The sequence below is a fragment of the Chaetomium strumarium genome, assembly GCF_033439665.1.
Source record: "Chaetomium strumarium strain CBS 333.67 chromosome Unknown B0T15scaffold_3, whole genome shotgun sequence".
Classification (NCBI taxonomy): Eukaryota; Fungi; Ascomycota; class Sordariomycetes; order Sordariales; family Chaetomiaceae; genus Chaetomium; species Chaetomium strumarium.
This window is the reverse complement of record NW_026944431.1, coordinates 947,871-972,540: the sequence shown is the minus strand read 5'-3', so window position 1 is coordinate 972,540 and position 24,670 is coordinate 947,871. Positions and strand designations below refer to the sequence as shown.

Below are 24,670 nucleotides of genomic sequence, written 5' to 3'. Positions count from 1 at the left end.
CTCTCCCTCTCTCCGCCCCGGACGGGCTCAAAAGGGTTCCCCCTTCAGCCCCACCCAGCCTCCCTCCCAACCAGCATGTGGCACGCGTCGAAAAACTGCAGAGATAACAAAGCTGCCTGCATGACCACGTTACCAGCTGTCGTTCGACTCGGTCATGCTCGGCGTTGCATGCACGTAGTTATGCAGATGCAGTGTCTGGGCCTGTTAGGGCGGCCACCCCCTCCCCCTCCCCCTCCACGACCTGTGATTCGCTCGCGCCAGTCGTTTTTCTCAATGGGAAACCGCCCGAGGTCACCGAAAGGGCTGCGAAGGGGGGGCGAGGAGCTTTTGGGTTGTATTGATCTAGAGCAGAAGTGTATATGCTTTTGCTCCAATTGTATGCTTCGGCTTGACCGAGAAAGAAGGAGGAGCGGCGGGTGAGGTGGTCGTATACCTATGTAAATGGCGCAGGGCGGTTGAAGAGGTTGAAAGAAGCTTCTTACCAACATACCCTCCACACTTGTTCTGGAAGCATGGTATGTCGGGGGTTCGGAGTACCGTCTTTGGCCGTGCTCCCGCGTTCGAGTGGGCAAGCCGGCAAAGTGATGTCCAATGAGGTTGGAACCTGCTCTTATTATGCGCAGCCTTTGGTTTGTAGTATCGCAATATGTATTGAAAGTGCTATTGTATGCGTTCTCCGTTTCCCAACCCTAGGACCTGACTCGGGCTTGGTTGGAGGTTGTGTTTTGACAAGCTTGTGATCCGGCACTAAGTCGTCTTCCCTTCTGCCTCCCTGTCTGTCTACCTACCTACCGTATCTAGGTATTTAACCACGACGTCTCACTCGGTGTTGATGCGTCTCCACGAGGCCACCACTCGTCAAGAGCCCTGTACAATTGGCTGGAAGACACGGAGATTCGTGATTTGTTGAAGGGGTCGATGATCCTGGACGGCAACTCTGAGACCTCAGAGGAATGGGTGCCGGTATCGAACCAAGTACTGCATTCTGGGGGACGGAGCCATTATCGAGGATTTGCATGCAGCTGCATGAAGCACGTCAGCGACGGTAAAACATCGAACCACCTCAGGTGAAGGTGCGCTTGGCGCTGGAACGGGCCGCCGTCAGTCACGGCCCCGGATAAAAGACGGAATGGAATTGAGGTGAGGAAGCACGGAAGATGGCCCCGCTTTCCCCGAACCCATCCATCGACTCGCAGCTGCCGTCCATGCATTATCATCACGGCATTCCCTTTTCCGCACCCCCTTTCCAGAATCACACAAGTCGTTTCCAGCTATCGGGACTCGGGAGGAGTCCCGCGGTGAGGTTCCCCCAGATGAAACGGCGGCCAGAATTTTTATTGCCGTATTAAACGCATTTACGGGGAGAGCAAACGCAGGTACGATAGCTGGTTCCTCGGCCGCTGCGCAGACATGGCAGCAGCGCATAGCCAACTGACGGCGCTATGCCTATCTGCCGCCGAGCAGATCGTGCTGGAGTGCAATTCTTTCTTGGAAGATGGGATCACCACCTCAGGCCTCGCAGGGTGTGGCGAGCCGCTGGTGCAGCTACTTCGGCGACAGGCCTCACACCTGCTCAAGCTGTCCGAAGGCCAGGGAGCCGTAAATGCAGCTGTCTTTGATGCTGAGGGAGAAGAGAGGAGGCAGAGGAGGCTCCTGTGTAGGCGGCTGGACGACCTCATAGACGTGTCGTACGCCAGGTTCTATGCGTACCTCTTCAAGGAATTGCCCACGTGCTGGCGGCAACTGTACACTGATGCCAGTATTCTCAAGTTTGCCCTGCTGTACATGTCGTGGCCGGCTGTCAGTCCGCCTCCCGGAGTGCAGATTGACAGAGACGCAGCTGAGGTGAAGCTAGACGAGATGATCAAGACGCTAGATCTTGCGGTCATCCTTGCTGGCGCAGCCGGAGAACGACGAGGTAGGAGCTGGATCGACAGGGCGTTCGCTCTGCTTGAGGAGGTCTGGCAGGCTCTGTCTGTCTCAACGCCAACCCACTCTCCTTGCAGCACAGACTTGCCCGACGAGAGACCACCCAAAAGGACGAAGTCCACAAGAGAACCGACCGCGACCCCCTGGCAAGAGGCCCCTTCATTCTCCAAGCACGAGCCATTCACACCGCCCGTCAAGCACCCCGTCCAGCGCGTACATGATATCTCCCTCGAAGAGTTCCAATCCTACATGGACTCCCCTCAGAACAACAACCCGGGCCCCTTGCCGCTCATCATCACGGGCCTGACCGACACCTGGCCGGCGCGCACCACGCGGCCGTGGTCCAAACCGTCCTATCTCCTCTCGCGCACCTTCGGCGGCCGCCGCCTCGTCCCCGTCGAGCTAGGCCGCAGCTACGTCGACGCCGGCTGGAGCCAGAAGCTCCTTCGCTTCGGCGACTTCCTCAGGGATTATATCATCATCATCAACGAACCATCAGCATCCGCCCAGTTGTCAGACAACAACAACAACAACAACAACAACAACAACAACAACAACAACAAGAACGACGACGACGAGGACAACATTCCCCCCGCAAAGGGAAAAAGAACGGGCTACCTGGCCCAGCACCCGCTCCTCACCCACCTCCCCGCGCTGCGCAACGACATCCTGATCCCGGACCTGTGCTACACGGCGCCGCCGCCGCACCCGACCGACCCGTCGCAGGACCAGCCCGAGCTGGCCGACGGCCCGCAGCTGAACGCCTGGCTGGGGCCCGCGGGCACCATCACGCCGCTGCACACCGACCCGTACCACAACCTGCTGGCCCAGGTCGTCGGGCGGAAGTACGTGCGCCTGTACGCGCCGTGGGTGGGGGCTACTACTACTACTAGTACTACTACTAGTACTACTACTGCTGCTCACACCAACCTCCCGGCGTGGGGGGTGAAGAATGTGATGAGGGCGCGCGGGAAGGAAGGAGGGGTCGAGATGGGGAATACCAGCTCGTGGGATGTTGGCGTGCTTGAAGGGTGGGATGACCTGCCTGGGGCTGGGGATGAGGAGGGGAGGGAGGGCGAAGGGGAAAGGGAGGGGGAATTGAAAAAGGAGAAGGAGGAGGAAGAAGAGTTCAAGAAGGTTGAGTACCTCGACTGTGTGCTTGGCGAGGGCGAGGTGCTGTATATACCCATCGGGTGGTGGCATTATGTGAGGGGCCTGAGTGTCAGTTTTAGTGTGAGCTTCTGGTGGAATTAGAATTTAGGGAAGGTCCAGAGGGTGGTCAGGGCTGGTGGATGAGAGAGGGATAACTATGCCAGTTTGTTCAATTTGATGAAAAGGGCAGATGAAGAAAAGAACTTCGACGCTACTCTATGAGCCGATAGATGATGATGCTTGCTGTTTGGGATCGGTTACAGCAGAGAGCCAGAGACCTAGGATTGTGAAGAGCTATGTCTGTGAAATGTGTAATCCGTAGAGGACATGCAATGCTGCAAAGGTGGCCTACTAATGAGTTGATCTTCCCGCCAGCCAATGCAACCATCGGAAACCATTCGCGATCCAATCGGGTATGGTGTAGCGGTAACATCGTTGACTCTCATTGCCAAGCAGTGACTGCTCTCTCAACAGCCCCGGGTTCGACTCCCGGTATCCGAGTCTCTCTTTTGCCAATTTTTACTTTAGATTTATCTTTGTTTTATTCCCGCATATCCTTCTCAGCGTTGGCCCTTGAAGTCCGGTTTGCAGCGGCATTAGATGGTTTCCCCGCAAGCGGGTTTGTTGTGACGCTGCTTCAGTGACTGCCGTGCTTGGTTCGACTGTTTGACTCCTCTGCCAATCGGATGTTTCTTCGCATTGAAACAGTCGGCACAGTGGGGCCGCCAGGGGTCCCTTCCTGGCCGTGTTAACATTTCGTCATCCCGTCGGTTGTTTAGTTGAAAGCTGTCTTCATGTGAGATACTATTCATGTTGAAGCCTTTTCGCTCCTTCCGCCCCTTCCGCCGACAAATCAAGACGGCCGCGGGCAGATACATCCCAAGCCATGAGATGAGCATCACCAGCAGCCAGCCATGAGCTCTTCGTCGCTGTCTCGCACCGAGACGCTCAGTCTCTTCGCGCTCGCCGCCGCCTGCGTCGCCATCCTTGCCAACGCGTTCCAGGGCGATGACAAGCCGCTCATCGTGTCGCTCGCGCTGAGCGGGCTCGCCTTCTGCGCCTCGTTCGCCCTCATCCGCTGGCTCGGGCCGACCTTCATCAAGGCCGGCTTCAAGGGCGTCGACATGAGCAAGCACCACCGCCGGGAGATTCCCGAATGCATGGGCGCTGTGTGCGCGGCTGTCTACCTGTTCGCCATCATCGTGTTCATACCGTTCGCCTTCTACAAGGATGTCGTCGCGGCGACCAGCGGCGGCGGCAATCGGGATGTGGTGCTTCCCGTTCAGCATGTGCATGAGGGCCGGCTTCTGCACCTGTTCCCGCACGAAAAGGTGTGTTGCGCTAGATAGACAGAGAAAGGGGAAGGGCGCGCTGCATTGCTTGCTAACCGATGCAGCTCTCCTCGTACCTCTCGGCCATCGTCTCTCTGCACACGATCGCGTCTCTCGGCCTCGCCGACGACCTCTTCGACATCCGCTGGCGGCACAAGTTCTTCATCCCGGCCTTTGCCGCGATCCCGCTCCTCGTCGTCTACCGCGTCGACTTCGGCGTCACCTCGATCGTGATCCCCATGCAGCTGCAGCCCTACCTCGGGCAGCTGCTCGACTTGGGCGCGCTGTACTACGTCTACATGGCGGGCGTGGCCATCTTCAGCCCCAACAGCATCAACATCCTGGCGGGTATCAACGGCATCGAGGTGGCGCAGTCCATCGTCATCGCCCTGCTCCTGGCCGTCAACGACTGCCTCTACCTGCTGACGCCCTACCCTCACCCGGCGACCGACTCGCACCTGTTCTCGCTGTCGTTCCTGCTGCCCTTCCTGGGCGTGTCGCTCGCCCTGCTCTGGCACAACTGGTACCCGGCGCGGGTGTTTGTGGGCGACACGTACTGCTACTTCGCAGGGATGGTGTTCGTGGTGGTTAGCATCCTGGGCCACTTCAGCAAGACGCTCGTGCTGCTGCTGCTGCCGCAGATCGCCAACTTCCTCTACTCGACGCCGCAGATCTTCGGGCTCGTGCCCTGCCCGCGCCACCGCCTGCCGCGCTTCAATGCGCGCACGGGCCTGCTGGAGCCGAGCGTCACGCCGTGGACGCCGGAGCGGCAGCCGAGGCCGCCCGTCGCGTGGGCGCTGAAGCTGCTGGGGAAGCTGGGGCTGCTGCGGGTGGCGCTGGACGAGGAGGGGCGGCTGGTCGAGACGAGCAACTTCACCATCTTGAACCTCTGGCTGGTCTGGAGGGGCCCGCTGCGCGAGGACCGGTTGGCGCTGGAGATCACGGCGATGCAGGCCGCTGTGGGGCTCTTTGGCTTGTTTGTGAGGCACCGCTTGGCCTTGCTGGTCTTTAAGGAGGACAACTGGAGCATAGCTGGTCAGAGTTGATTGCTTCCTTGTTTCTATTGCTGCGGCTGCTGTTCAATCTTCGCTTTATACCATGATAGACATACCTTAGATCGGCCCAGCCAGTAAACTACCCCTGGATTCTGATGGTCTAGGCTAGGTACCCGTAGGCCAGGCCCTGCAGGAAGCTTGGACCCCCGCGTTTGTTCCAACCCCCCCCGGCAATCAATCAATCAATCCATCTGATGTCAGTGTGCACCATCTGCAAACAACCCCTCCAATCCACAAGCAATAACGGATGCATGCCGCCCAACCAAATAAAATGTCCAAAGCGGCTGCGTTCCTAAACGATCCGCCGTCGGTGGACGATCGCCCGAGCTTCGAGACCATCCTCAAGCACGGGCACCAGGACCTCGTGCAGGCGGTCGCCTTCAACGGCCACGGCGACCGCTGCGCGACGGGGTCAGTCGATGGCAGGATCCGCGTCTTCAACCGCCACAAGGACGGCACCTGGCGCCTGTGCGACACGTGGGCTGCCCATGCGAGTGAGATTCTCGAGGTAATTTCGTGATGTTATTCTTCTCTTGCCATCACCCCCCGTTCATCCTCCCCGCTAACAGCAGTTCTTGCCTTTTCTCTCCTGCTTAGATCCAATGGCTCCCAACAATCATCTACCCCAATCTTCTGGCCTCCCTCGGCATCGAGGGCCGCTTCAAGCTCTGGGCCGAAGACCCCTCCGCCGCCCAAGGCCGCCGCTTTAGCGAATCCACCCGTAGCGGGCCGCTGATCACAATCCCCGCGCGCGCACTCTACCCGCACGCCACCACCAGCCACCCCGGCGTGCCCACGACCGGGCCCGGCAGCCCAGCGCCGGTACCCCCGACATCGTCGGACACACTCGCCGGAGGAGCAGCAGCAGGAGGAGGAGGAGGAGGTGGCGCACCGCAAGTGAAACCGGCCTTCGAGCTCCGCAACCCGCGCTCGCCCTACCGCTCTTTCTCCATCAAGCACCTCGACGACTCGCACATCACCTACCTGGCGCTGCTCTCGGCCGACGGCAGCCTGACTGTCTACGAGAACGAGCGGGTCGAGAACCTCGCCCAGTTCACCCTCCTCGACGAGTTCTCCACCATCAACAACACGAGCATCATCTCTTCCGCCACCGCAACCGCTCCGCTAACAACAACAGCAACTGGTGCTACTACGACAACTACTACCGCAACAGGAGGAGGAACTGGAGGTATAGGAGCAGCCGCAGCCGCAACAGCAGGGACAGGAGCAGGAGGAGAAGAAAGCCACCAGCGAACCCCGCGCGTCGCGGCCCGCGGCGAGGAGACGTCCTTCCGCGTGCGGTTCGACCCGAACCCGGAGGTGTGCTACACGGCGCTCCGCGCCGGGGTCCCTTCGGACGCGCTCGGCCTAGTCGTCGCCGTGATGGACTCGGTGCGGGTGTACCGGACGCGGGACATGATCCGCACGTCGCTGGGCGTGGCGGCCGCGTGGAAGGGGTTCTACCTCGCAGCCGAGGTGGTCGGCGCCGAGGCCGAGGGCGTGCATCGCGGCCTGGTGCGCGACGTGGCCTGGGCGCCGGGGAATATCCGGGGGTATGACATCATTGCTACGGCGTGCCGGGACGGGTTTGTGAGGGTGTTCCGGCTGGATGCCGTCCCCTCGTCGGCGGCGCCGGGACGAGAGGATGATGAGAGCGGGGAGAGGGGGAAGTGGGCCGCCGACAGGGTCAAGAAGCACGCTCACCGCCGTAGCGGCGGCGAGGTGAACAACGACGGCACTGGTACCGGTACGGCGCGGGCCTCGCTCATGGCGTCGTCTGCCATCCGCGCCGGGCTGGATCAGAGCAGGGAGAGCCTGGAGCGGCGGACGGGGAACCTGCCCGGGCGCATACGGCATGTCATGACGGAGATCTCGAAGCTGGACAGCCATCGCACGCCCGTGTGGAGGGTTGGCTTCGACGATGATGGGCAGATCTTGGGGAGTGTCGGCGACGAGGGCAAGCTCATGTGCTACCGCCAGAGACCGGACGGCACGTGGGCCAAGAGCTCGGAGATGGCTATGGTCAAGATGAAGATGGCTGCGCCGTGAGAGGGAGAGGTAGTTGGGTATTTGAGTGTTACCTTCGGGGACTATACGCCTGGACCGGTTAGCTCCTGGCGGGTTGGCATTCCCCCCTCGAGGCCGTCTCGGACGAGGGTCAGAAACGGAGTTGTAGGGCGTACGTATTTCTGCTGGCGACTTCCAGCGAATTCCGTTTTGGGCGGAAACGGCATAGTCTGCGGGTCTCACTTTCGAACTGGATAGCATAAAGGGCAGAAGAAGTCCCGGAGACAGGTCACGTCGGTTTGTTGATGGTGGAGATACCCTTCCTATAGTTGGAACTTTCAGGACGCTGTCTAGCCCGGCTCCTACCAGGGAGCCTTCGATCCAAGTGGAAGGACCGTCACTGCATCCTGGAAACTTATTTCTAGGATATGAAAGCGGTAGACCATGATGGCCGGCCGCTGGTCGTCACTGCATGAGTACCTGCCTGGTAGGCTAGATTCCCAGGCCAAAGGGCCCACGTGGCGGAACCGGGATGTAATCACATGGGTTCCTGATGCACAAACAAATGGGTGCTTCTCGGGCGTGGCAAAATCCCCGTATTAAGAACTTGAGAAGCAGACTAGGGTGGACTACATCATGACCCGAATTACACCTTCGTTATGGCTCTATTGTGGTGTTTCAAACCGGTCAACTGAAGAAACATAAAGATGTATATGTATGGTCTTGAGCTGATCGTATAACCGGAAATACCAAAGCATTACATTACCCCTTAAATATCCAACTCCAGTGTGACTTTGGTCAAAATCCCGGTGAATCCCCAACACATAGGTCATAACATATACCGAAACCCCTTTGCCCTCCTCCTTCCCTCATACCCTCCTCTTCCTCCTCCTCCTCCAACAAGAGCCATCTCCTCCTCGCCATCACCACCAGCACCACCATCCCGTCCCAGCTCCTCCTCCTCCTGCTCCCTATCCCACCGCCGATTAACCCTCGCCAACCAGCACCTCAACAGCCCCGCGAGCAGCGCCACGCCTAACATAGCCCCAGCACAGACCGCCATGCCGCGCGTGTAGCGCGGCGCGTCCCTGTCGGGATACAGCCGCGTGCCAACCAGCGGGCCACACTGCCCGACGACCTGGAGCAGCGCGAAGCCGGCGCCCTGGCGGGCCTCGCCGCGCTGGTTGTTGATGCTCCACGCGATGGTCAGGACGACGACGTTGAAGAAGCCGACCGCCGCGGGGAAGACGGCCAGGTACCGCACCACCACCCAGCTCCCCGGTCCGAGGTCGGCGGCGAGGACGGCGTAGCCGGCGGCGGAGGCCAGGGCGTGTGCGATGAGCCAGGGGCTGCGCGCGCGGGTCGCGTCCGACGCGTGGGCGGTGGCGAGGACCAGCAGGAAGGCGGCAAGGTAGGGCGGCGCCGAGAGGGCTTGGGCCGCCTGCGGCGAGTGGCCCATGGCGCGGAGGATGGTCGGGAGGAAGACGGGTAGGGAGGAGTAGGCCATGTTGGCGAGGAAGAAGATGGCGGCCGTGAGCCAGGCAGCAGGGTCGGTCAGGACCGCGAGGGTGTCGAGGGTTGTGGCGTTTCGGTTGGTACGAGAAGAGGCAGTGGTGGTAGTAGTAGTAGTGATCGTAGTAGCAGTGCGTTTCTCCTGCTGCAGGCGCAAGCGGGCGACTTTCTTCTCGCGCCCGGTGAGGTATGGCGCCGTCTGCGGCGAGTCGGGGATGATGTGCCAGGCTAGGGCGGCCGCGACGACGGAGGGGAAGCCCTCGATGAGGAAGAGCAGGCGCCAGGGGGCGATGGGGCCGGACTCGGCGAGGGCCAGGATCAGCCAGGCGAGGGACGAGGCGAAGGAGGTCGCTAGCGGGGCGGCTGTGTTTTTTTCGCGCTCTGTCAGGACTCGAGCTGCTTGGGGGAGTTCTTAAAGTAAAAGAGACATTATACCTGATATGAAGATGGCCGTCCTAAGTGCCAGCTCATCCCGCTTAAAGAAGAACGACAAGTAGAACGGCACTCCGGTAAAGCCCGCCTCGCCGATGCCGAGCAGCGTGCGCAGGAAGATCAGCATGGGATAGTTGACCGCCACCGACTGCAGCGAGGCCGCCACACCCCAGGAAAGCACCAGCGCGGCGACGTAGATGTGCGCCGGGACGATCCGCCACAGCAACGACATCCACTCAAAGCCGATGTAGGCGATGTAGAAGGCCCCAAGGGACCATTCGTACCAGCCATCGCGCGGCGGGACCGACTGCAGGTCCTCGTCCATGCCGGCAACGCGGGCATTGCCAATGTCTGACAGACAAAACATGTCAGCGTGGAGTGAGGTAGTCGCAACGGGAAGGGCAACGAGACGTACTGGACCGGTCCACGAAGCTCAACAGATACAGCACGGCCATGAAAACCACCAGTCTCCGATCAAACTTGGCCACGACAGCCCGCTCTTCCTCTGCGGTATACAGCCTTCCAGCACCGTCCTTATGCTCGCCGCCTACCCCATCCTCCTGGAGTTCATACCACTCAGCAGCCATTTTCTCCTCCTCCTCCTCCTCCTCCTCCTCCTCCTCCTCATCATCATCCTCCGAGCTAGTATCAGGGGTCAGTCGCCTGCCCTTCTGCAGCTCTGGTCCTGTCCCTGCTCCGTCTGCAGAAGACGACGATGAAGTGGTCGACAACGACAATGACACCCTGCCATTATCGCCCCGACTGCCGGCTTCAATCCCGCGCGATGATGCCGCGTGTGCCGTCCCCGCCCGCTCGGACGGCATTGCGAACCCCAGATACGATCCCTGGCTTGTAAGGGCCCGTTTGTGTGGTGGTGAAACGAGTCAAGTGGTCCACCGTTCGGCGGGGTGGGGCCGCCGTTCGTTTCAGTTGACGGGACTGAGTGAGCTAACGACGGCGGGGGAAAATTAATGATTGTTCTCCTTCTTCCAGAGATCGAGTATGGGAATGGAGTCTTGTTCCGGAATAGCCATATATGTATTGCTGGGTTGTTGGGTTGTTGGTTTTACGTTCATGTTGAAATGAAGGGTGCAAATGAGCTCGTCCAATGCCATCAGCGCAGTCCAGCTCGTGTTACTTAGTACCGTAAACTTACCAGATGGACACAACTGTCCGTTTCTGCCCGCCGTTTTTTGTTGGCCATCAAGCAGGGCTCCCCGTGCTTCACCAGTTGCGCAACGACCGCCAGGAACTTTACGTCGCATTCATCTGATAATAGGTAACTGCCGTCGATCCCATTGTCAATTCATCCGGTCCCATTCCGGACAACATCGCGAAGATCAGTTTGGACGGGTTTAACAACGAGAAGGATCCTCCAGTAACGGATACACATTTCGAACAATATGCCATACTTATCCCATACAGTGGAAGCTGTCATAGAATCTAGGGGGGCCTACCTATCTCGCTCACGGTTTCTATACATGCGACATGCAGCAGGCATATATACAACGCATACGTCGTATAAATGGAACCGCGTGATAGAGAGTATCGCTATGAATATAGACCGAGACGGCCTCGCTGCAGAAGCAGCTGATAACTACTGCCGTGACTTCTGAGCCGATATATCCTATCACAGCCGTGAGTGCGCCTGCCCGTGACAGTTGTTCGTGGCTCGTCTGTCATGTTGATGCCGGGGGGTCACAGAGATTGAAAGTATGGGGGCGGAGAGAATCGTCGTTGGATGAGGAGGCACCAAGGTTACCTGGTAACTGACCACGATCTGTTTCTTGGAGCCATTGAGCTTCCTTGGTTGGCAGCTGAATACCGTATCTATGCGAAGTCATCGTTAGGTGATCGAGTGTTGAGTCCTGTCTTAGATACCTCGTACATGCATCAAGTGGACAAGAAACATGTCAACCCACTACATACCAAGGGACAGCTCGGCGGACATATTACATAGGTACCTAGGTAGCTTTGATCTATCTTGCCTGGGCGCCTGTTCAGCGAAAGCTAAGGCAGGTAATGTAAGCTAAGGTAAGGGTGCAGCAGTACAACAAACACAAACACAAGTCGCGGCCATGAATTTGTTTGTTTCACACACCACCGACACTCGGGATGACCCCAAGGGCGCGGAGAGCAGCCGCAGGGTCTCTGGGCAAATAAGCTGGAAGACGCAATGAATCGAATCTCCTCACCAGAGCCCGCGTTCCCCTAGGCGTCACCTAACCTCCCCCACCAACACCTCGCCTCACCTCACCTACCCAATATCGATTGACATACTCCCACAGAGCAAACCCCCATCTGAAAGCTTTAAGTTTCATTCCCCCCACTTCAGCCTTCCCTGCTACCCCGACTCCCGAAGAAGAAAAGCCCTCCTCTGTCACCTTCCCCCCATCCCATCCGACACCCCCAATTCATTTCACCTCCACGCCATCTCAAGACAACCACCACCACCACCCTTCCTTCGCCCAAGCCTCCCTGGCATCACCATGGGTAGGTAATCACAAAACAAGACGAGCCACGACAGGGATAAAAGGGAGAAGAAAAAAAAAGTAATTAGATAATACCAAAAAAGGACACTCCCCCGAATCACTAGACGACAGAACCCACAAGAAAGTGTTCCCTAAAACAGGAGTTAAATGCCACACAACACGTGCCGGGTCTGCCGTCCTTGCATTCCAGAGCCCCCGCCCGCCCAGACAGAATAAGTTTCGTACATCGTTTATCCCTCCTTACCTAGGTAGGCAGGCGCTGAGACAGACTAATTCCCCGGAATGACACGGTGCGGGGCAGAAGGGAGGAGGGGTATGTTGTTGGGGCAATAGTGAGCACTTGTCGGGGAAACACACCAAAGAGTAAACATAATAAACAGAATCCGACCGATTCCCGTACAGGGTTTCCCAGTAGAATATACACAATGGTTACGGAGGAAGCAATCCAAGGAACCGGTCATCGAGGTGGTGGTAGGCCAAGAAGCTTAGATTTTCAAGACAAGCGCGAGAGGGATAGAAAAACTGTGGTTTTTTGAGGAATGCGATTGAGGATTCCGCCCTGGCATTTTGTGTGCCTGACCCTGAGTCTAACCTGGTTTGGGTCTCATCAGGGTCAGGGTGTGTGTTGCCGGTCCTTGTCTCTGTCTATAGGTTGAGTTGATATGGTTTGAGCTTTTCAAGAAGATGATGGTCAAAAACAAATAAAAAATAAACCAAAAAGGGCCCGGAAAGCGGATGCAAGGCACAACCACGCAACGCCATCGCTCGCCTTGCGTAGGGGCTAAACCCGCGACCGCCGCCGAGGGGTATCGAAGCATAAAAACTGTCGGAATCTTTCAACGTCGTTCGGTGGTGAGATGTCTGGGGGCGGAGATCGAGAGGATGACGTGGAGAGCGGAAGACGGCGCCATGGTAGATCGAGGTTCAGTTTGGGTCATCAGAGGAGAGGCACGGAAGAACTTGAACTAGTTGGGCGGATCAGTTCCAGCCGAGCGAGTTCTCCGCCGCGACGGGAGCCGAGATGAACTGCGTCCGCCCCGAGTTGCCCATGCCGCTCCTGCCGCTGCCGTGGCTGTCCCGTCCACCAGGCTGCGTGGCCCCGTAGCTGGCCCCGTAGCTCGGCCCGTAGCCGCTGCTGGTGAAATCGCGGCTCAGCAGGGCGCCACCCATGAGAGCCGGGCTCCCGCGGCCGGCCTCGCTCATTTCGGACGGGTTGCTGATGGAGCTGGCCCGCCGGTGAGCCTGCTTCTTGCGCTTGTACCGCCGCGCAACGACAAACATGACCACACCGTATGCGGCCGCCACCGCGACCGCGCCGCTGACAATACCGGCAGTAGTGCCCTTCGCGCTGCTCGAGCCGCCGGAACCGTTGTCGCCACCGCCGCTGAACGGGTCACTGTTGCTGCCACCGCCAGAGCCGCTGCCACCACCACTGCTACCACCAGCATTGCCGCCGCCAAGCCCGTCGGGAAACGCACCGATAGTGATGGGAATCGCCGGGTTGATCTGCTGCGTGAGGTTGTAGATGAGCAGGTCCGGGTTCCTGTACAGTTTGGAGTTCGGCAGCCCGATATCGGTTGACAAGGTAGACACCATGCTGATCGGATACGTGACCTGCGCACAGGTCGTAATGTAGCCCAGCGAGCTCATCGTATCTAGGGGAACAAGCCGCTTGACCTCGGCTTTCCTGATATCAAACCCGCCAGCGTCGCTCAAAGCCTTGGGCAGCAGATTGAAGATCTGAGCCGCAGCCCTGTCGTTGTCTACAACGAACGAATATTTGTATCCTTCGAGGAATCCGATCTGGATGAGCATCGTGTCCTCAGGCATGCCGTCCGTTCCGTCATTGGGCTGGATCGCCTGCGGCAAGGACGACGGAATGCCACTGGCTGTCGTCGGCACCGCGCCGGAGGCAGAGGCCGAGCTCGTGTCCACGATGATGGTCGTGGGAAGCCACGGCTCCGACATAGTAACGGTACTCAGAGGGGGAATACTTGTGACCCCCGGCTCAGAGGTTGGGGTCGCAACAGAAACACTGGTCGAGGTGCTGGTGGGCGTGGCACTAGTAATGGTAGTAGGAATCACGGTGGTGGTAGGGGTCGGGGCGGCCGATGATGTCTCAGGCAGCACGGTACTGTTGCTGCTACCGGTCGGAATGGTTGAGCTGTTCGTCGAGATACTGGACGACGTGATCACTGGTGGCTCCGTGGAGATCGTTGTCGTTGTGTTGTTTCCAGATCCAGGAGGAAGTGTCGTCGTGGTGGGAGGCCCGGACGGGACATCAGTGCTGCTGCTGGTTTCAGTGGCCGAAACAGTCGAGTTAGTAACCGGAGGTAGCGGCGGTTCACTGGTGGGAGTTGTGGTGGGAGGTTCCGTCGATGTCGGCACACTCTCTGTCGAAGTCTCTGTCGTTGGCGGCACAGTCTCCGTCGGAGTCTCACTTGTCGTAATACCAGTCCCCGGTCCAGTAATGAAGGTCGTGGGGAGAGAGACGGTCGAGTTCGGAGTAGGATCAAACACGCTCGTGATGACCGAGTTGATATCGCTCAAGATGGAGCTGAGAACGTTGCCTGGCTCGCTTGTGCTTGATGAACTCGTAGTAACAATGCCAGTAGGGGCTAAGAGGATTTCGGATGAGGTAGTCGTCGGGACGAGAGACTCCTGCTGAGATGTTGAGACGTCCTTGCTCGAGAATCCCTCAGTAGAGCTGCTGGTGCTGTTGGTGATAGGGGGCGGGAGCACCTGGCTCGATGAAGGCAACTCGGGCTCGCTAGTTGTCGTGGGTCCAACAGCGGCGCTGCTGCTGCTGCTGCTGTCCGAAGGCGGGAGCACCTGGGTTGACGAAGGCAACTCGGGCGCGCTAGTTGTCGTGGCTTCATTGGCCGAGCTGCTGGTGCTGTTGGTGACAGGCGGTGGGAGCACCTGGCTCGACGAAGGCACGCCGGGCTCGCTGGTTGTCGTGGCCTCACCAGCCGAGCTGCTGGTGCTCGCGGGAGGGAGCACCAGGGTGGACGAAGGCACCTCGGCCGCACTGGTCGAGGCATCGCTAGTTGGGACGGAGCTCTGGGACGAGGAGCTTTTGGTCGAGGAACTTTGAGCAGACGAGCTCTGAGCAGACGAGCTTTGAGCAGGCGAGGTGGTGCTGCTAGGTAGCGCCTCGGTCGAAGAAGCACCGGCAGCGGAGCTCTCGCTCGCAGAGCTGGTGTCAGACGAAGTGCCGGTCGACGAGGGAGTGGCAGATGTGCTATCGCCAGCAGGGGAACTGGCTGACGGGCTGGCACTTGACGAAGCGCTGCTGCGAGACGAGATGGCGCTCGACGAGGCGCTGCTCGATGAGCTATCGCTCGGAGAAACAATGCCTCCTAAGAAATCGCTGCTAGACGATGGATCGGTTGCTGAAGATGACCCCGAGTTCGTACTCGACGACGTTGGTAGTGGTGGCGAAACAACAATTGTACTTGAAATGATGATTGTCGTCACCCTCGAGTCGCTGGACGAAGCCGAGTTCGAGCTGGTCTCCAGTGTGGTCGTCTCAGTGGACGAACTCGGTAAGAGGCTCTCGGGCAACGATATTGTCGCGTTGACGAATTGCCGCTTCACATGGCGTGGGAAGTAGTATTTTGGCTTTGCTGCGTCCTGACTAGCCACGACTGACGAGACCGCCGCCAGCGCGGCGGCCAAGACTGAAACCGTTCTCATTCTATAGTGCTATACCGTCTTGATCATGCGCTCTGGATATCGTTCTTGTATTGATTGTCGCGCAGGGAAGCGTCACGCGAAAGGAGTATAGGCTCTGCACGCGCAAAAAGGAGAAATGCCATTGTCAGGATCACGATAGCAGCAGCCACGGCGAGAACACTCACTTGTCAGGGTAGTCCTAATGAGTGTACTTGACAAAGATTGTCAACGAGTGTGGTTCTGATTCAAAGCCTGTCAGTATCCTTACGGCCCAGAGCTGATTTCTTCAGAACCCCCCGGCATTGATGATCCGCGAGATCGACCTGGACACATCGGGAACCTCCCCGGGCGCGGTGCTCTCCCTGCGTGTCCCACCCCACGGCCGGCGCTCGCTGGCTGATGTTCCTCAGAAACCCCTCCGAAGATTCATTTGCCTCCATTCCCATTGCTCGATCAAACTTACATTCAATGACTTGAGGGAACACAGAATGAGTTCCCCCAAAAGTCAAAACGATGGATTTTGTGTATAAAAGAGCGACTCGACGAAATATCGTCAAATTGGTTATGGTTTCCAAGTATCGTGTCTTCACCTTCGTGGCGTCGGGAGCTCGCGTTCACGGGTCATGACAGGGCGGGCATCGGGAGCACACGGTGGGCTGGCGTTCCGGGAGGGCCCTTCTTTCAGGTCCCAGGTCGCAAAGCTCGGACGACGACGACGGGGAAGCGCTGGTCGAGGCAGTCCACGTGGAAGGACGTCGTCGAGGGAGATGGCCGGAGCGGATGTTGACAGAGTGAAGCGAAAGGGAAAGGAAGGGTTGTCTCGAAGGGAACGGAACGAACGAAATCGTAGAGACGCCCCCAAAGCAGAGCGGAAGAAACAACAAGGGGCCCTGAGGGGGGAAACTGGAATTGGAAGGGCTTTGGGGCGGAGCGCTGCAAGGGTTGCAGACCAAGAAGCAGAAGGTAGCAACAGGGAAGATTGCACCCGCCAGGGCCCCGGCGCAGAGCGCTTCCAGGCTGCGTTCTGGCCAGGGGTACGGTGGGTCTGCTAAAAGCCGAGTACAGATGTGTCTAAACCAGGCGGAGGTGTACCTTTAACCTAACGCGTCAAACGGAACCTTGCTTGGCAGCAAAACGGTGGTAACGTTCCGAAGCCCGGATGGTTCTTCGACCCGAACCGAACATCAAGAAACATCATGGATACAAGCAGTCACCTCAAAATCCTCAAAATCGATGTAGTCGACTATCGCGAAGCTACTTCGTACGTGGCTTGCAATGTTGGGAATGCACCGAGTCCAGATGCAAATTGAGTTTGGAGAGAGGAACGAACACCAACCTGGACATGCGATGCACTGTGAATGCCGACGGTGAATGCGGGCACGTCAAAAAGGGCAGGTTCTCAGGATTGAAATAGGCAAAAGAGTAGGTGATACTTCATGTCGAAGTGCGGTATCTGGCCTGTTCAGTGGGATGGTCGAGTACTAGCAACCTTGCCCGTTATTAAGGAGCAGGGAAGCGGCCCCAAGCGGGACGGCGCCAATCCGACGTGGTTGGCTACTAGCGTGCTATAGCGTCTCCACTCAAGAAATATTGCTCAGTCCCGTCATGCATTGACTTCTTGTATCGCGGCAGAAAGAAACATGCAGCTCAAGTGCTCTGGAAGAAGGCTGCACGCTTCTCGGCACATCGATCTTGATGGATTGAGCAGCGCAGAGAAACCACGTCTTGGTTCGTCAAGGAGTTCGCTGCATATCGCTCGCTGATGTTGATCCCCATTTTGCTCGCCAATGCCCGGGCGCCGGAGCTCTTCACCAAAACGACATCGCGCCGAACAACGTCGGGCGATAGGCCATCGTATTGCACCCGACGGACCGCCCGCAAGCCGCAGATGCTTGTTGCGCAGCGGTATCAATACCACCACAGCTTACGTATTCTTCGAGCGTCCCTAGCTGGCGCAACGGAGCCCCACCGAGCGGTGGTTGCTGCTCACGCGATGGACGGGCACAGCTCGTTGGGGTCTTGCCGGGTGGTGCATTGGCAAGTCCGCGTAAGTGAACGTACCTTAGTTATCCGCACTGGTCGGCCAGCAAGAAGAGGGCGCATGGCCTTGTGTGTAGCGGATAGAGATGGGGGGGTGCGGCAACCGAAATGTGGCTTAATCAAACATTTTGTCCGGACTTTCACTACCTATAGTGCACCTAGTGTCTACCGTGTATGGACCTTAATCGGATCCTTATAAAATAAACGGCCAGCCTGGCGGGTTACGGAGTCGCGCAAAGATCCGACCTGTTGTTTCGAAACGCTGGGCTCCAACGGAACGGTAGACTACTGGGATCTTAGGCCAAACAGGACACGCCAAGACGCAATCTCGAGAAAACACGTGCTGGGAGCCGGGACTGACCAAATTGAGAACCCGTTCCATGCGTGTCAGCATAGCAAGCGGCGCAATCTTCCTTTTGTTATTGTGGAAAGACGATGGATTCGATAATTGCTGATTACAGCATTATTGCATCCAACCGAAGCCCAAAACACGAGCCACTAAAGCGTCTCACAGTTCGAACCAACGTTAGTAACTACGCCGCTGTGGCTTCCGCAACACAGCCACCATGATCTATCTCCCGCTCTCCCGTCGATCGACGACGGGATGTCGTCACTTCAGGTCCGAGTCAGGTACCGTACAAACCGCAAGCCGCGAGCCCTATCCAGACCGTGTGTTGAAGTGAACATTCGCACAAACCGCTTATAAAGTCCCCGATTATGGAGTCACGCGTCTCGGTTCTCGGTTTCGACAGCCCTACAGCCGGAAGGATGGACCGCTGTGGACGCAGTGGCCCTCTCCGTGGGGTCCGAATGGGCAAGAGACTCCCGGCAGCTAGGGCTCACCCATCACCGCCGCACGCTCGCACCTCAACCGGATCCTACTCTAGGGCTAGGCACCACGTGTGGTCATTCTACCCATACGCCCCGTCTCTCGCACATCTAAACCTTCTTCCTCCCAGTCAGCTGGTGCACGTGAGGGGAGGTGAGACTAGATGAGTTGTGTGAATAGTTCACGGACTAACAGACTCACAACGTTATGTGCCGCATAGACATCCATTGATACACGAGATCAGAACGGCTCAATCATGTATTACAACAGGCACAGGCACAGGCACCGGCACAGACCACAGTTTGACAACAAGACCGCTCGAATATACGCCGTCGTGATTTTCAGCCAACCTGATGATGACTGGATTGCTAAATTAAACGCGCTTTTGCCTTTGACTGATCTCACTCTCGACAGGGCCGTAGCGTAGCAGTGATAAGTGAGCCGAGCGGCAGCTGCAGGAACGGCTCATCAGTCATCACCAACTGGGCTGACGCGGGAGCCCTGTGTTGGCAATTGGCTGTTGGATTGCAGGAATAGGATCTCGCCGGCATACAGGTTTACGTCAATTGATTGGCATACTTGGCAGTATTAAAAAGAGAATATCCGAGATGAACATGCTTGCGAGAGCCCCGAACTGCGGTCTGTCAAATCTTGGATATTCTCATTCTCTCAACCAACCAACAGAAAGAACGTCAGCGGACACCAACAAAACCCGTACCGTACATACCTTACGTACCTGAGTCGACGAGATTCCCTACGCCCACAGCAGGCGCCGCAATAGGCACACGAGACGGCACAGCGCAACATATTCAGCCTCACCGTAACCTGCCACTATCGATTCCTCTCAGATGTTTCAGACCTTATGCCCTGCTCCAGGAAACTGAGATCCATTTCGGAGCCCAGCAGGTGGGTTTTGGTCCTTTTGGATCATCATCAGCCCTCTCAGTGGAGAATGTTGGCTTCCTCAGGCTTCCTCCTGGTCTCTTCTCCATAATCAGATATTGAGGATCGGCAACGTTACCCAGATCTTAGCGAATTGATCTCTGATCTTCGGCCCCAAGTTTCCATCTTGGCTTCGGCTTCCCCGGGTTTGTCTGGTGAGTGTGATGTGAAGAACATTGAGCTTGCTGTACAGTATATCACCTGAACGATGGCTGCTGTGTGAGGATACACCATATAGGCTCATGAAAGCAGGCCCGTTGGCGGCGGTTTCCGTGCTCGGCCAAACCGGGGTCCGTCGGCCGTTCCCCCGGCGGTAACGGCGGCTAGGGCCCAGGTGCCTCTCTCGGCTTCTCCACCTCGCCTTTTCTTTCCTTTCTTTTCCCGTTTTCTGGCTTGCTCGGTCTGAATCGCGATCCTTACGGCACTCTTAACCCTTCCGTTTACCGTGAAGAAGCGGAATCAGATCGGATGCTCATGGCTTTCACCGAGTTGAAATGGAAGCTCGTCGGGCCGCCTCGCCCCTCTTCTCTGATGCCTTCCGGACCCCGAACCAAGCCTCCATTTCCGGGGCACGTGATTTAATCAACAGACGCGGCAGTTGTGGTTGAGACAAGTAAGCAACGTTGCGGTGTCACATAGCGTTCATGATGTACTGGATGCCTTATTCTTTTCCCTGTTGTAGTTGTTGTTCTGGTCGGCCGAAAGCCATCGGGCGCCCATTGGGCGCTGCCGTGACGGCAGATGCATATAAGGCAACCAGTGTCTACCCGGCGCCATACTTTCCCATACGCAGTTGGGAAGGGTGAGACGCATGAGGTTTTTCCTTGTCCCACTTAATGGCAACCACAACTAGCACGTCCGATCCGCCCGAACCATCGCCATCGATCAGATGAGCAGGGTCTACGTAGTGGTGTACCGGGCTCGTGATACGCAAGACTGGCCCAGTTGGGTCGCTCCACGTGTTTCTTGGGCACCTCCCGCACCGATCTTGATCCCGCGAGCGTCTGAGACGATCGTCTGGCGTGATGTTGCTTACCGCTTCTTTGTGTTTGGCCCAACTGCAGCCGGCAAGGGGGCTAGGATCGGGCCTTACATCGATCATGATCATGATCTGCCGAGCGTGCAAGGAGGGGTGGGTGTCATCATGGGGAAAGGCTCTCGGTTGGAGCTGCTTCTGGTTTGCTGCATCTGCAGAAGAAAGGCCGGGTCTTCCTGCGGGGTATCTTAAGGATCACCAACACGCAGCTGGCGCCGTGGGTTTGCACACCCCCGGCCGAGCGCAGGGAAGGCATTACAGGACAGGCATCTTCACCGGTCGACGAGGTAGAAGGACGACTCCCACTCATCCAAGGATGTCGATATGTCGGCCGTGCGATGTCTCGTCCGACGTGCCGTCCTGTGCCCCGGCCGAGACCGGTCAGATCTATCCGGTGCGAGATTCGGTGCCCGTTGCGAGTGTATAAACACTGCAACAGACCGGTTGCGCAGATCGAGACATCATATGCCATCGCCCGAATTGGACCCTTGTGCTACAGCCGAAGCTGGGTACATCCTGGCGAGAGTGGTGGAAGAGCAGATGCTTCTACCGTAGCCACCCCGGGAATCTGGTCCGGTGTTCGTTTCGTGTGCCGACGCTCATTTCGGCCTTCCGATGGCCACAAGCTGGGAAAACTTTAGCGCTGACTTGACGAGCTTGTGGAGTTGATCACATGGCAAGTCGAGATGGCAAAGCCCTCGGCTCCGGCAGTAGGGATTATGACATCTCACAGGATGCTATGTTCGGTGACTCCCAAGACTCCAACCAGCATACGGGGTCTGCATGCACGCCATGCAGGTCCGTCGGCCCCAGTCTCAGGCGGCAGTGAAATAGCACGCGCTGTTAGGTCGCCGCATTGAGTTTGCCTGCGCCCAACCAACTGATCCCGTCGCCTCATCGTCCGAATGCGGCCGGTTGCGGCTTGTATGCGCCAGATACTGTGCTGGTAGCCGCGTGTGATTGTCCCGTCCATGTACGACGGGATGATGGGAGACTGGGCGGTGAGATACTGTGTATACTGTCGTATTATGTCGCAGCCATCGTACGGGCCGGGACGACCACCAGATCCGGCCCGCACCCGGTCCGTGGACATGACTCGGGGTCGGGTACGCCATCAAGCGACTTGGCAAGGTGAATCAAGGGGACTCACCGGAAGTGTAAGGTATTCAGAATCTAGTGATTCTGGTCTCATTTTCCTCCTCAACATATGCTCGGCGCGCCATGCTGAACAGATGGTTGAAGGCTCAATGCGAAGGATGGTGCGGTGCAGCAATGGCTTGGGGACTGGACCGAATGATACATCTCGCAACTCGTTGACTGAGCGTGTTCTGTGTGTCACCAAGCATGTCTCTGATTGCTGACGGGCGGGTCTCCGATGACCTGCCTGCGGCCAGGTCGCAGTGTGCTCAAGGAATTCCGTTGGTGCATGCAACATTCTCGGTAGCCAATGCCGATCCGAGTCAGATCATTGGTGCCGGGCACGATCACCGTGTTCGAGGATGCAAGATGCATTTGACAGATTGGGCGCAGAAGTCGCTCCGTGAATTGAGGAGAAAGCATGGGACCTTGGCGGAAGACCCCGCGCTAACTTCTAGGTAAGATCTCGCTCTGCGTGACCACGCGGCCAGCCGGGACGAGAGCGGTGCGCAGGAAGTCGCCGACCAAACCAGCTCACCCATCGCTCCTCCCTGGACCAACAACGGCCAGGGCAGGCCCTTCCTCAAGTTCCACCACCATGCAAACCCAACCTGAATTAGCACACCAGGCTAAGACTGCAGGCAAGATTGGCCATACCATTCGTATCCCTCCACGATGGAAGTCGATCCGCATACGCACGTCTGTCACCGAGTCTTTACGTTGTGTCTTGCTTGTCCCGGTACTCCTGCCCTTATGAGTCGTGACCCTCATGCTCGGGTAAATGTACAGTACATGTACTTTTCGAAATGACAGCGATTGCCATGCTCCATCCAAGGGGAGGGACGCCCTCAACAAGCATTGGGGTAGAGATCGGTTCCTTACTTCAACTGAGTCCTGTTGATTCCCGCCTGCCATCCATCCAAAGGATCCCTTTCTCATATATCTATCCCTTTCTCCTTGGGTCAAGCACCCCTTGGCCTTTCCTCCTCGAGTCAAATCTCTTACCTACGCTCGTCCTTCCCCGCTTAACTCTGTCAGTCAGGACCGACTCAGACATTGCTGCGTTTCGTCCCTGAGCTTGCCATAAACTGCTCTGCTCCTTATCCTTTCCCAGAGCCATTGTTCTTGCCACGAACATCACGTAAAGTCCATCACCGTGCGCCGCCGCTTCATCTTATACCACAATCTCATCGCAGGGAGATACCTCACATACCTTAGACAGTTCCAACCCTCCATTCCATCACAGCTCCAATGGGTGTGACGAGGACAACGCGCGTCCAGGGCACCGGGCCACAACCTGCTCGTGGCCAGAAGGTGACAATTGCATATACCGGCTGGCTGAAAGACACGAGCAAGCCAGACAACAAGGGAGAAGAGTGGGTGGCAACCCGAACCATCCATCATCACCTGACCGTGAGCTGATTTGTTTCGTTCTACCATCCAGATTCGACTCTTCCAGCAGCCGAGGCGACTTTGTCACGGAGATCGGAATCGGGAGACTCATCAGGGGTAAGGGACACCTAACACCAAGCGATAGCTCCTTCACCAGCGAGCCACGGCTGATGCTCTTCAGGCTGGGACGAGGCAGTCCTCGAAATGAAGGTCGGCGAACAAGCCACTCTCGACATCACCAGGTGAGCAGAGACCCGAACATCTACAGCAGTGGTGATGGGGAAGGGAGCCTATCTAACGTCTCGAATGATAGTGATTATGCCTACGGAGAGAAGTAAGCATCCACAAGGGGAAATCGACATCAGCATCTTGAGCTGAAGACTAACCATCCGTCAGGGGCTTCCACGGCCACATCCCTCCCAACGCAGATCTGATTTTGTAAGCTTCTCTTCGAGTCTGCCAAAACGCTACTGGTTCTGACAGTCACTTCAGCGACGTGCATCTCAAAGCCATCCAATGAGCCCTCGGCTCAGTTTTGCGCTTTTCTTAACGGACCCTGTCCAAACGGCTTTCTGGTCTGGTTCTATGTGATGTATGCGTGTGGTTCCTCACGGTTGCGTGTTTGTGGAATAGGCATCTTCATGAGCCCACGATTGCATGCTTTTATGCGGGGATGGAATAGGTGCCCGGGTAACGCTGCGTACATTGGTTGTTTCTACCATGATCAAATGGCCTTCGATATCTCCTTACCCAGTAACAAAACACTTCGGAAGGAACCATGGGAATGACAAGCTGGCTGAAATGAAGGAAGACGTAACAACTGCCCGGGACGGCCAACGACTGGCGGATCATGGTTTGGCCGAGTATTCGAGAGGTTAGGCACCTTACCTCGAGCTTACCTACCTAGTTCCACTGGCACTCATAACACTCGCCTCCGGCGCTCGCCAGGTAACTTATTGCTAAGCAGCTTGTTTTGTCAGCCAGACCTTGGGATGGCACCTGGGAGGCTGGAGGATGTGCTTTGGCAAACGGGGAGAAAAAAATCAAGAACAGAACAAAATGAAGCAGACGGAAGTCAGAAGAAGGCCAATCAGAAAACGGTTATTGGTACGGATAGACCTGAACGAAGCAACCTTGGAACAGAAGGGGAGATGAGACAGCGACGGACGGGAGAGACTGAAATGGGACGGGTCGGGTTGCAAGGGGCAGCCGTTGTGGACGGAGCCTCAATACAGTTAATCACAGTATATTTAACATCCTTCCTACCCCTCTATGGGCCCAGCCAACAGCGGCTCCGCCCGCAGCCGTCATCACTGGCGGGGCTGGCCGATCTCTCAGAAACAGGAGCAGAACTCGAACTTCCCTGTGACAAACCGCTTCGACCCTCTCGCTATCACTCACATATTTGATCATCAAGAAGCTTTACGAAACCTGCTACACCTCGACAAACTGGACAAGCTGGGGAAGCGCAAGGTGTCCGACGGGGATTTACCTATTTCCCTCAAAAGAACCATGACTGTGAGTTACAAGCTGCTCGTCCCTGGCCCATGCACGCCCCAGGCAGCCAGGCGTAGAGGAGGCCTCGGTTTGCTCGAGTTCTTCTGCCCGGGGTTGGCCTCAGTTCTGTCGTTTTGCCGACAACTTCACCGTCTGAAACCCCCCACCGAAGACAACGCAGCAGCCATATGGCTTCACGGACCACGCTC

At 57.3% G+C, this 24,670-nt stretch overlaps 7 protein-coding genes and 1 non-coding gene across 8 annotated transcripts; 6 read left to right on the top strand and 2 right to left on the bottom strand.

Moving 5' to 3' along the window:
* Positions 1–1,314: 1,314 nt before the first annotated feature.
* B0T15DRAFT_145520 (uncharacterized protein) lies at positions 1,315–3,238 on the top strand. The gene has a single exon (XM_062861927.1). It carries the CDS (start codon positions 1,411–1,413, stop codon positions 3,181–3,183), a length of 1,773 nt encoding a protein of 590 aa, XP_062722351.1. The 5' UTR covers positions 1,315–1,410; the 3' UTR covers positions 3,184–3,238.
* A 252-nt stretch (positions 3,239–3,490) lies between these two features.
* On the top strand, positions 3,491–3,582 carry B0T15DRAFT_t105. The gene has a single exon. It is a non-coding gene; the product is annotated as a tRNA-Glu (tRNA).
* Positions 3,583–3,671: 89 nt separating this feature from the next.
* On the top strand, positions 3,672–5,662 carry B0T15DRAFT_527591 (glycosyl transferase family 4-domain-containing protein). Its single transcript, XM_062868984.1, has 2 exons — positions 3,672–4,412; positions 4,478–5,662. Exons 1-2 carry the CDS (start codon positions 3,996–3,998, stop codon positions 5,456–5,458), a joined length of 1,398 nt encoding a protein of 465 aa, XP_062722350.1. The 5' UTR covers positions 3,672–3,995; the 3' UTR covers positions 5,459–5,662.
* A 76-nt stretch (positions 5,663–5,738) lies between these two features.
* On the top strand, positions 5,739–7,516 carry B0T15DRAFT_492105 (WD40-repeat-containing domain protein; the record flags this gene model as incomplete). The annotated part of the gene is made up of 2 exons (XM_062866841.1): positions 5,739–5,975; positions 6,065–7,516. The coding sequence occupies 2 exons, from the start codon at positions 5,739–5,741 to the stop codon at positions 7,514–7,516; spliced, it is 1,689 nt and encodes a 562-aa protein (XP_062722349.1).
* Positions 7,517–8,303: 787 nt separating this feature from the next.
* B0T15DRAFT_395700 (major facilitator superfamily domain-containing protein) lies at positions 8,304–10,005 on the bottom strand (the record flags this gene model as incomplete). Its single annotated transcript, XM_062864795.1, has 3 exons — positions 8,304–9,349; positions 9,422–9,769; positions 9,834–10,005. The coding sequence occupies 3 exons, from the start codon at positions 10,003–10,005 to the stop codon at positions 8,304–8,306; spliced, it is 1,566 nt and encodes a 521-aa protein (XP_062722348.1).
* A 2,803-nt stretch (positions 10,006–12,808) lies between these two features.
* On the bottom strand, positions 12,809–15,732 carry B0T15DRAFT_145429 (basic proline-rich protein). Its single transcript, XM_062861926.1, has one exon. It carries the CDS (start codon positions 15,607–15,609, stop codon positions 12,889–12,891), a length of 2,721 nt encoding a protein of 906 aa, XP_062722347.1. The 5' UTR covers positions 15,610–15,732; the 3' UTR covers positions 12,809–12,888.
* Positions 15,733–20,318: 4,586 nt separating this feature from the next.
* On the top strand, positions 20,319–21,134 carry B0T15DRAFT_145397 (uncharacterized protein). The gene has a single exon (XM_062861925.1). The coding sequence runs from the start codon at positions 20,425–20,427 to the stop codon at positions 20,860–20,862; it is 438 nt and encodes a 145-aa protein (XP_062722346.1). The 5' UTR covers positions 20,319–20,424; the 3' UTR covers positions 20,863–21,134.
* A 1,288-nt stretch (positions 21,135–22,422) lies between these two features.
* On the top strand, positions 22,423–23,711 carry B0T15DRAFT_145360 (uncharacterized protein). Its single transcript, XM_062861924.1, has 7 exons — positions 22,423–22,713; positions 22,791–22,948; positions 23,017–23,081; positions 23,146–23,206; positions 23,278–23,298; positions 23,361–23,402; positions 23,457–23,711. Exons 2-7 carry the CDS (start codon positions 22,824–22,826, stop codon positions 23,482–23,484), a joined length of 342 nt encoding a protein of 113 aa, XP_062722345.1. The 5' UTR covers positions 22,423–22,713; positions 22,791–22,823; the 3' UTR covers positions 23,485–23,711.
* Positions 23,712–24,670: the final 959 nt, after the last annotated feature.

Excerpts from the sequence above, each read along its gene's own strand:
- B0T15DRAFT_145520 (XM_062861927.1), top strand. The coding sequence starts at position 1,411 with ATGGCAGCAGCGCATAGCCAACTGACGGCGCTATGCCTATCTGCCGCC.
- B0T15DRAFT_145429 (XM_062861926.1), bottom strand. The coding sequence starts at position 15,609 with ATGAGAACGGTTTCAGTCTTGGCCGCCGCGCTGGCGGCGGTCTCGTCA.
- B0T15DRAFT_527591 (XM_062868984.1), top strand. The coding sequence starts at position 3,996 with ATGAGCTCTTCGTCGCTGTCTCGCACCGAGACGCTCAGTCTCTTCGCG. Across the intron at positions 4,413-4,477 it reads ACCTGTTCCCGCACGAAAAG|CTCTCCTCGTACCTCTCGGC; the intron begins GTGTGTTGCGCT and ends TAACCGATGCAG.
- B0T15DRAFT_145397 (XM_062861925.1), top strand. The coding sequence starts at position 20,425 with ATGTTGCTTACCGCTTCTTTGTGTTTGGCCCAACTGCAGCCGGCAAGG.
- B0T15DRAFT_145360 (XM_062861924.1), top strand. The coding sequence starts at position 22,824 with ATGGGTGTGACGAGGACAACGCGCGTCCAGGGCACCGGGCCACAACCT. Across the intron at positions 23,207-23,277 it reads GCCACTCTCGACATCACCAG|TGATTATGCCTACGGAGAGA; the intron begins GTGAGCAGAGAC and ends CTCGAATGATAG. Across the intron at positions 23,403-23,456 it reads CCCAACGCAGATCTGATTTT|CGACGTGCATCTCAAAGCCA; the intron begins GTAAGCTTCTCT and ends CAGTCACTTCAG.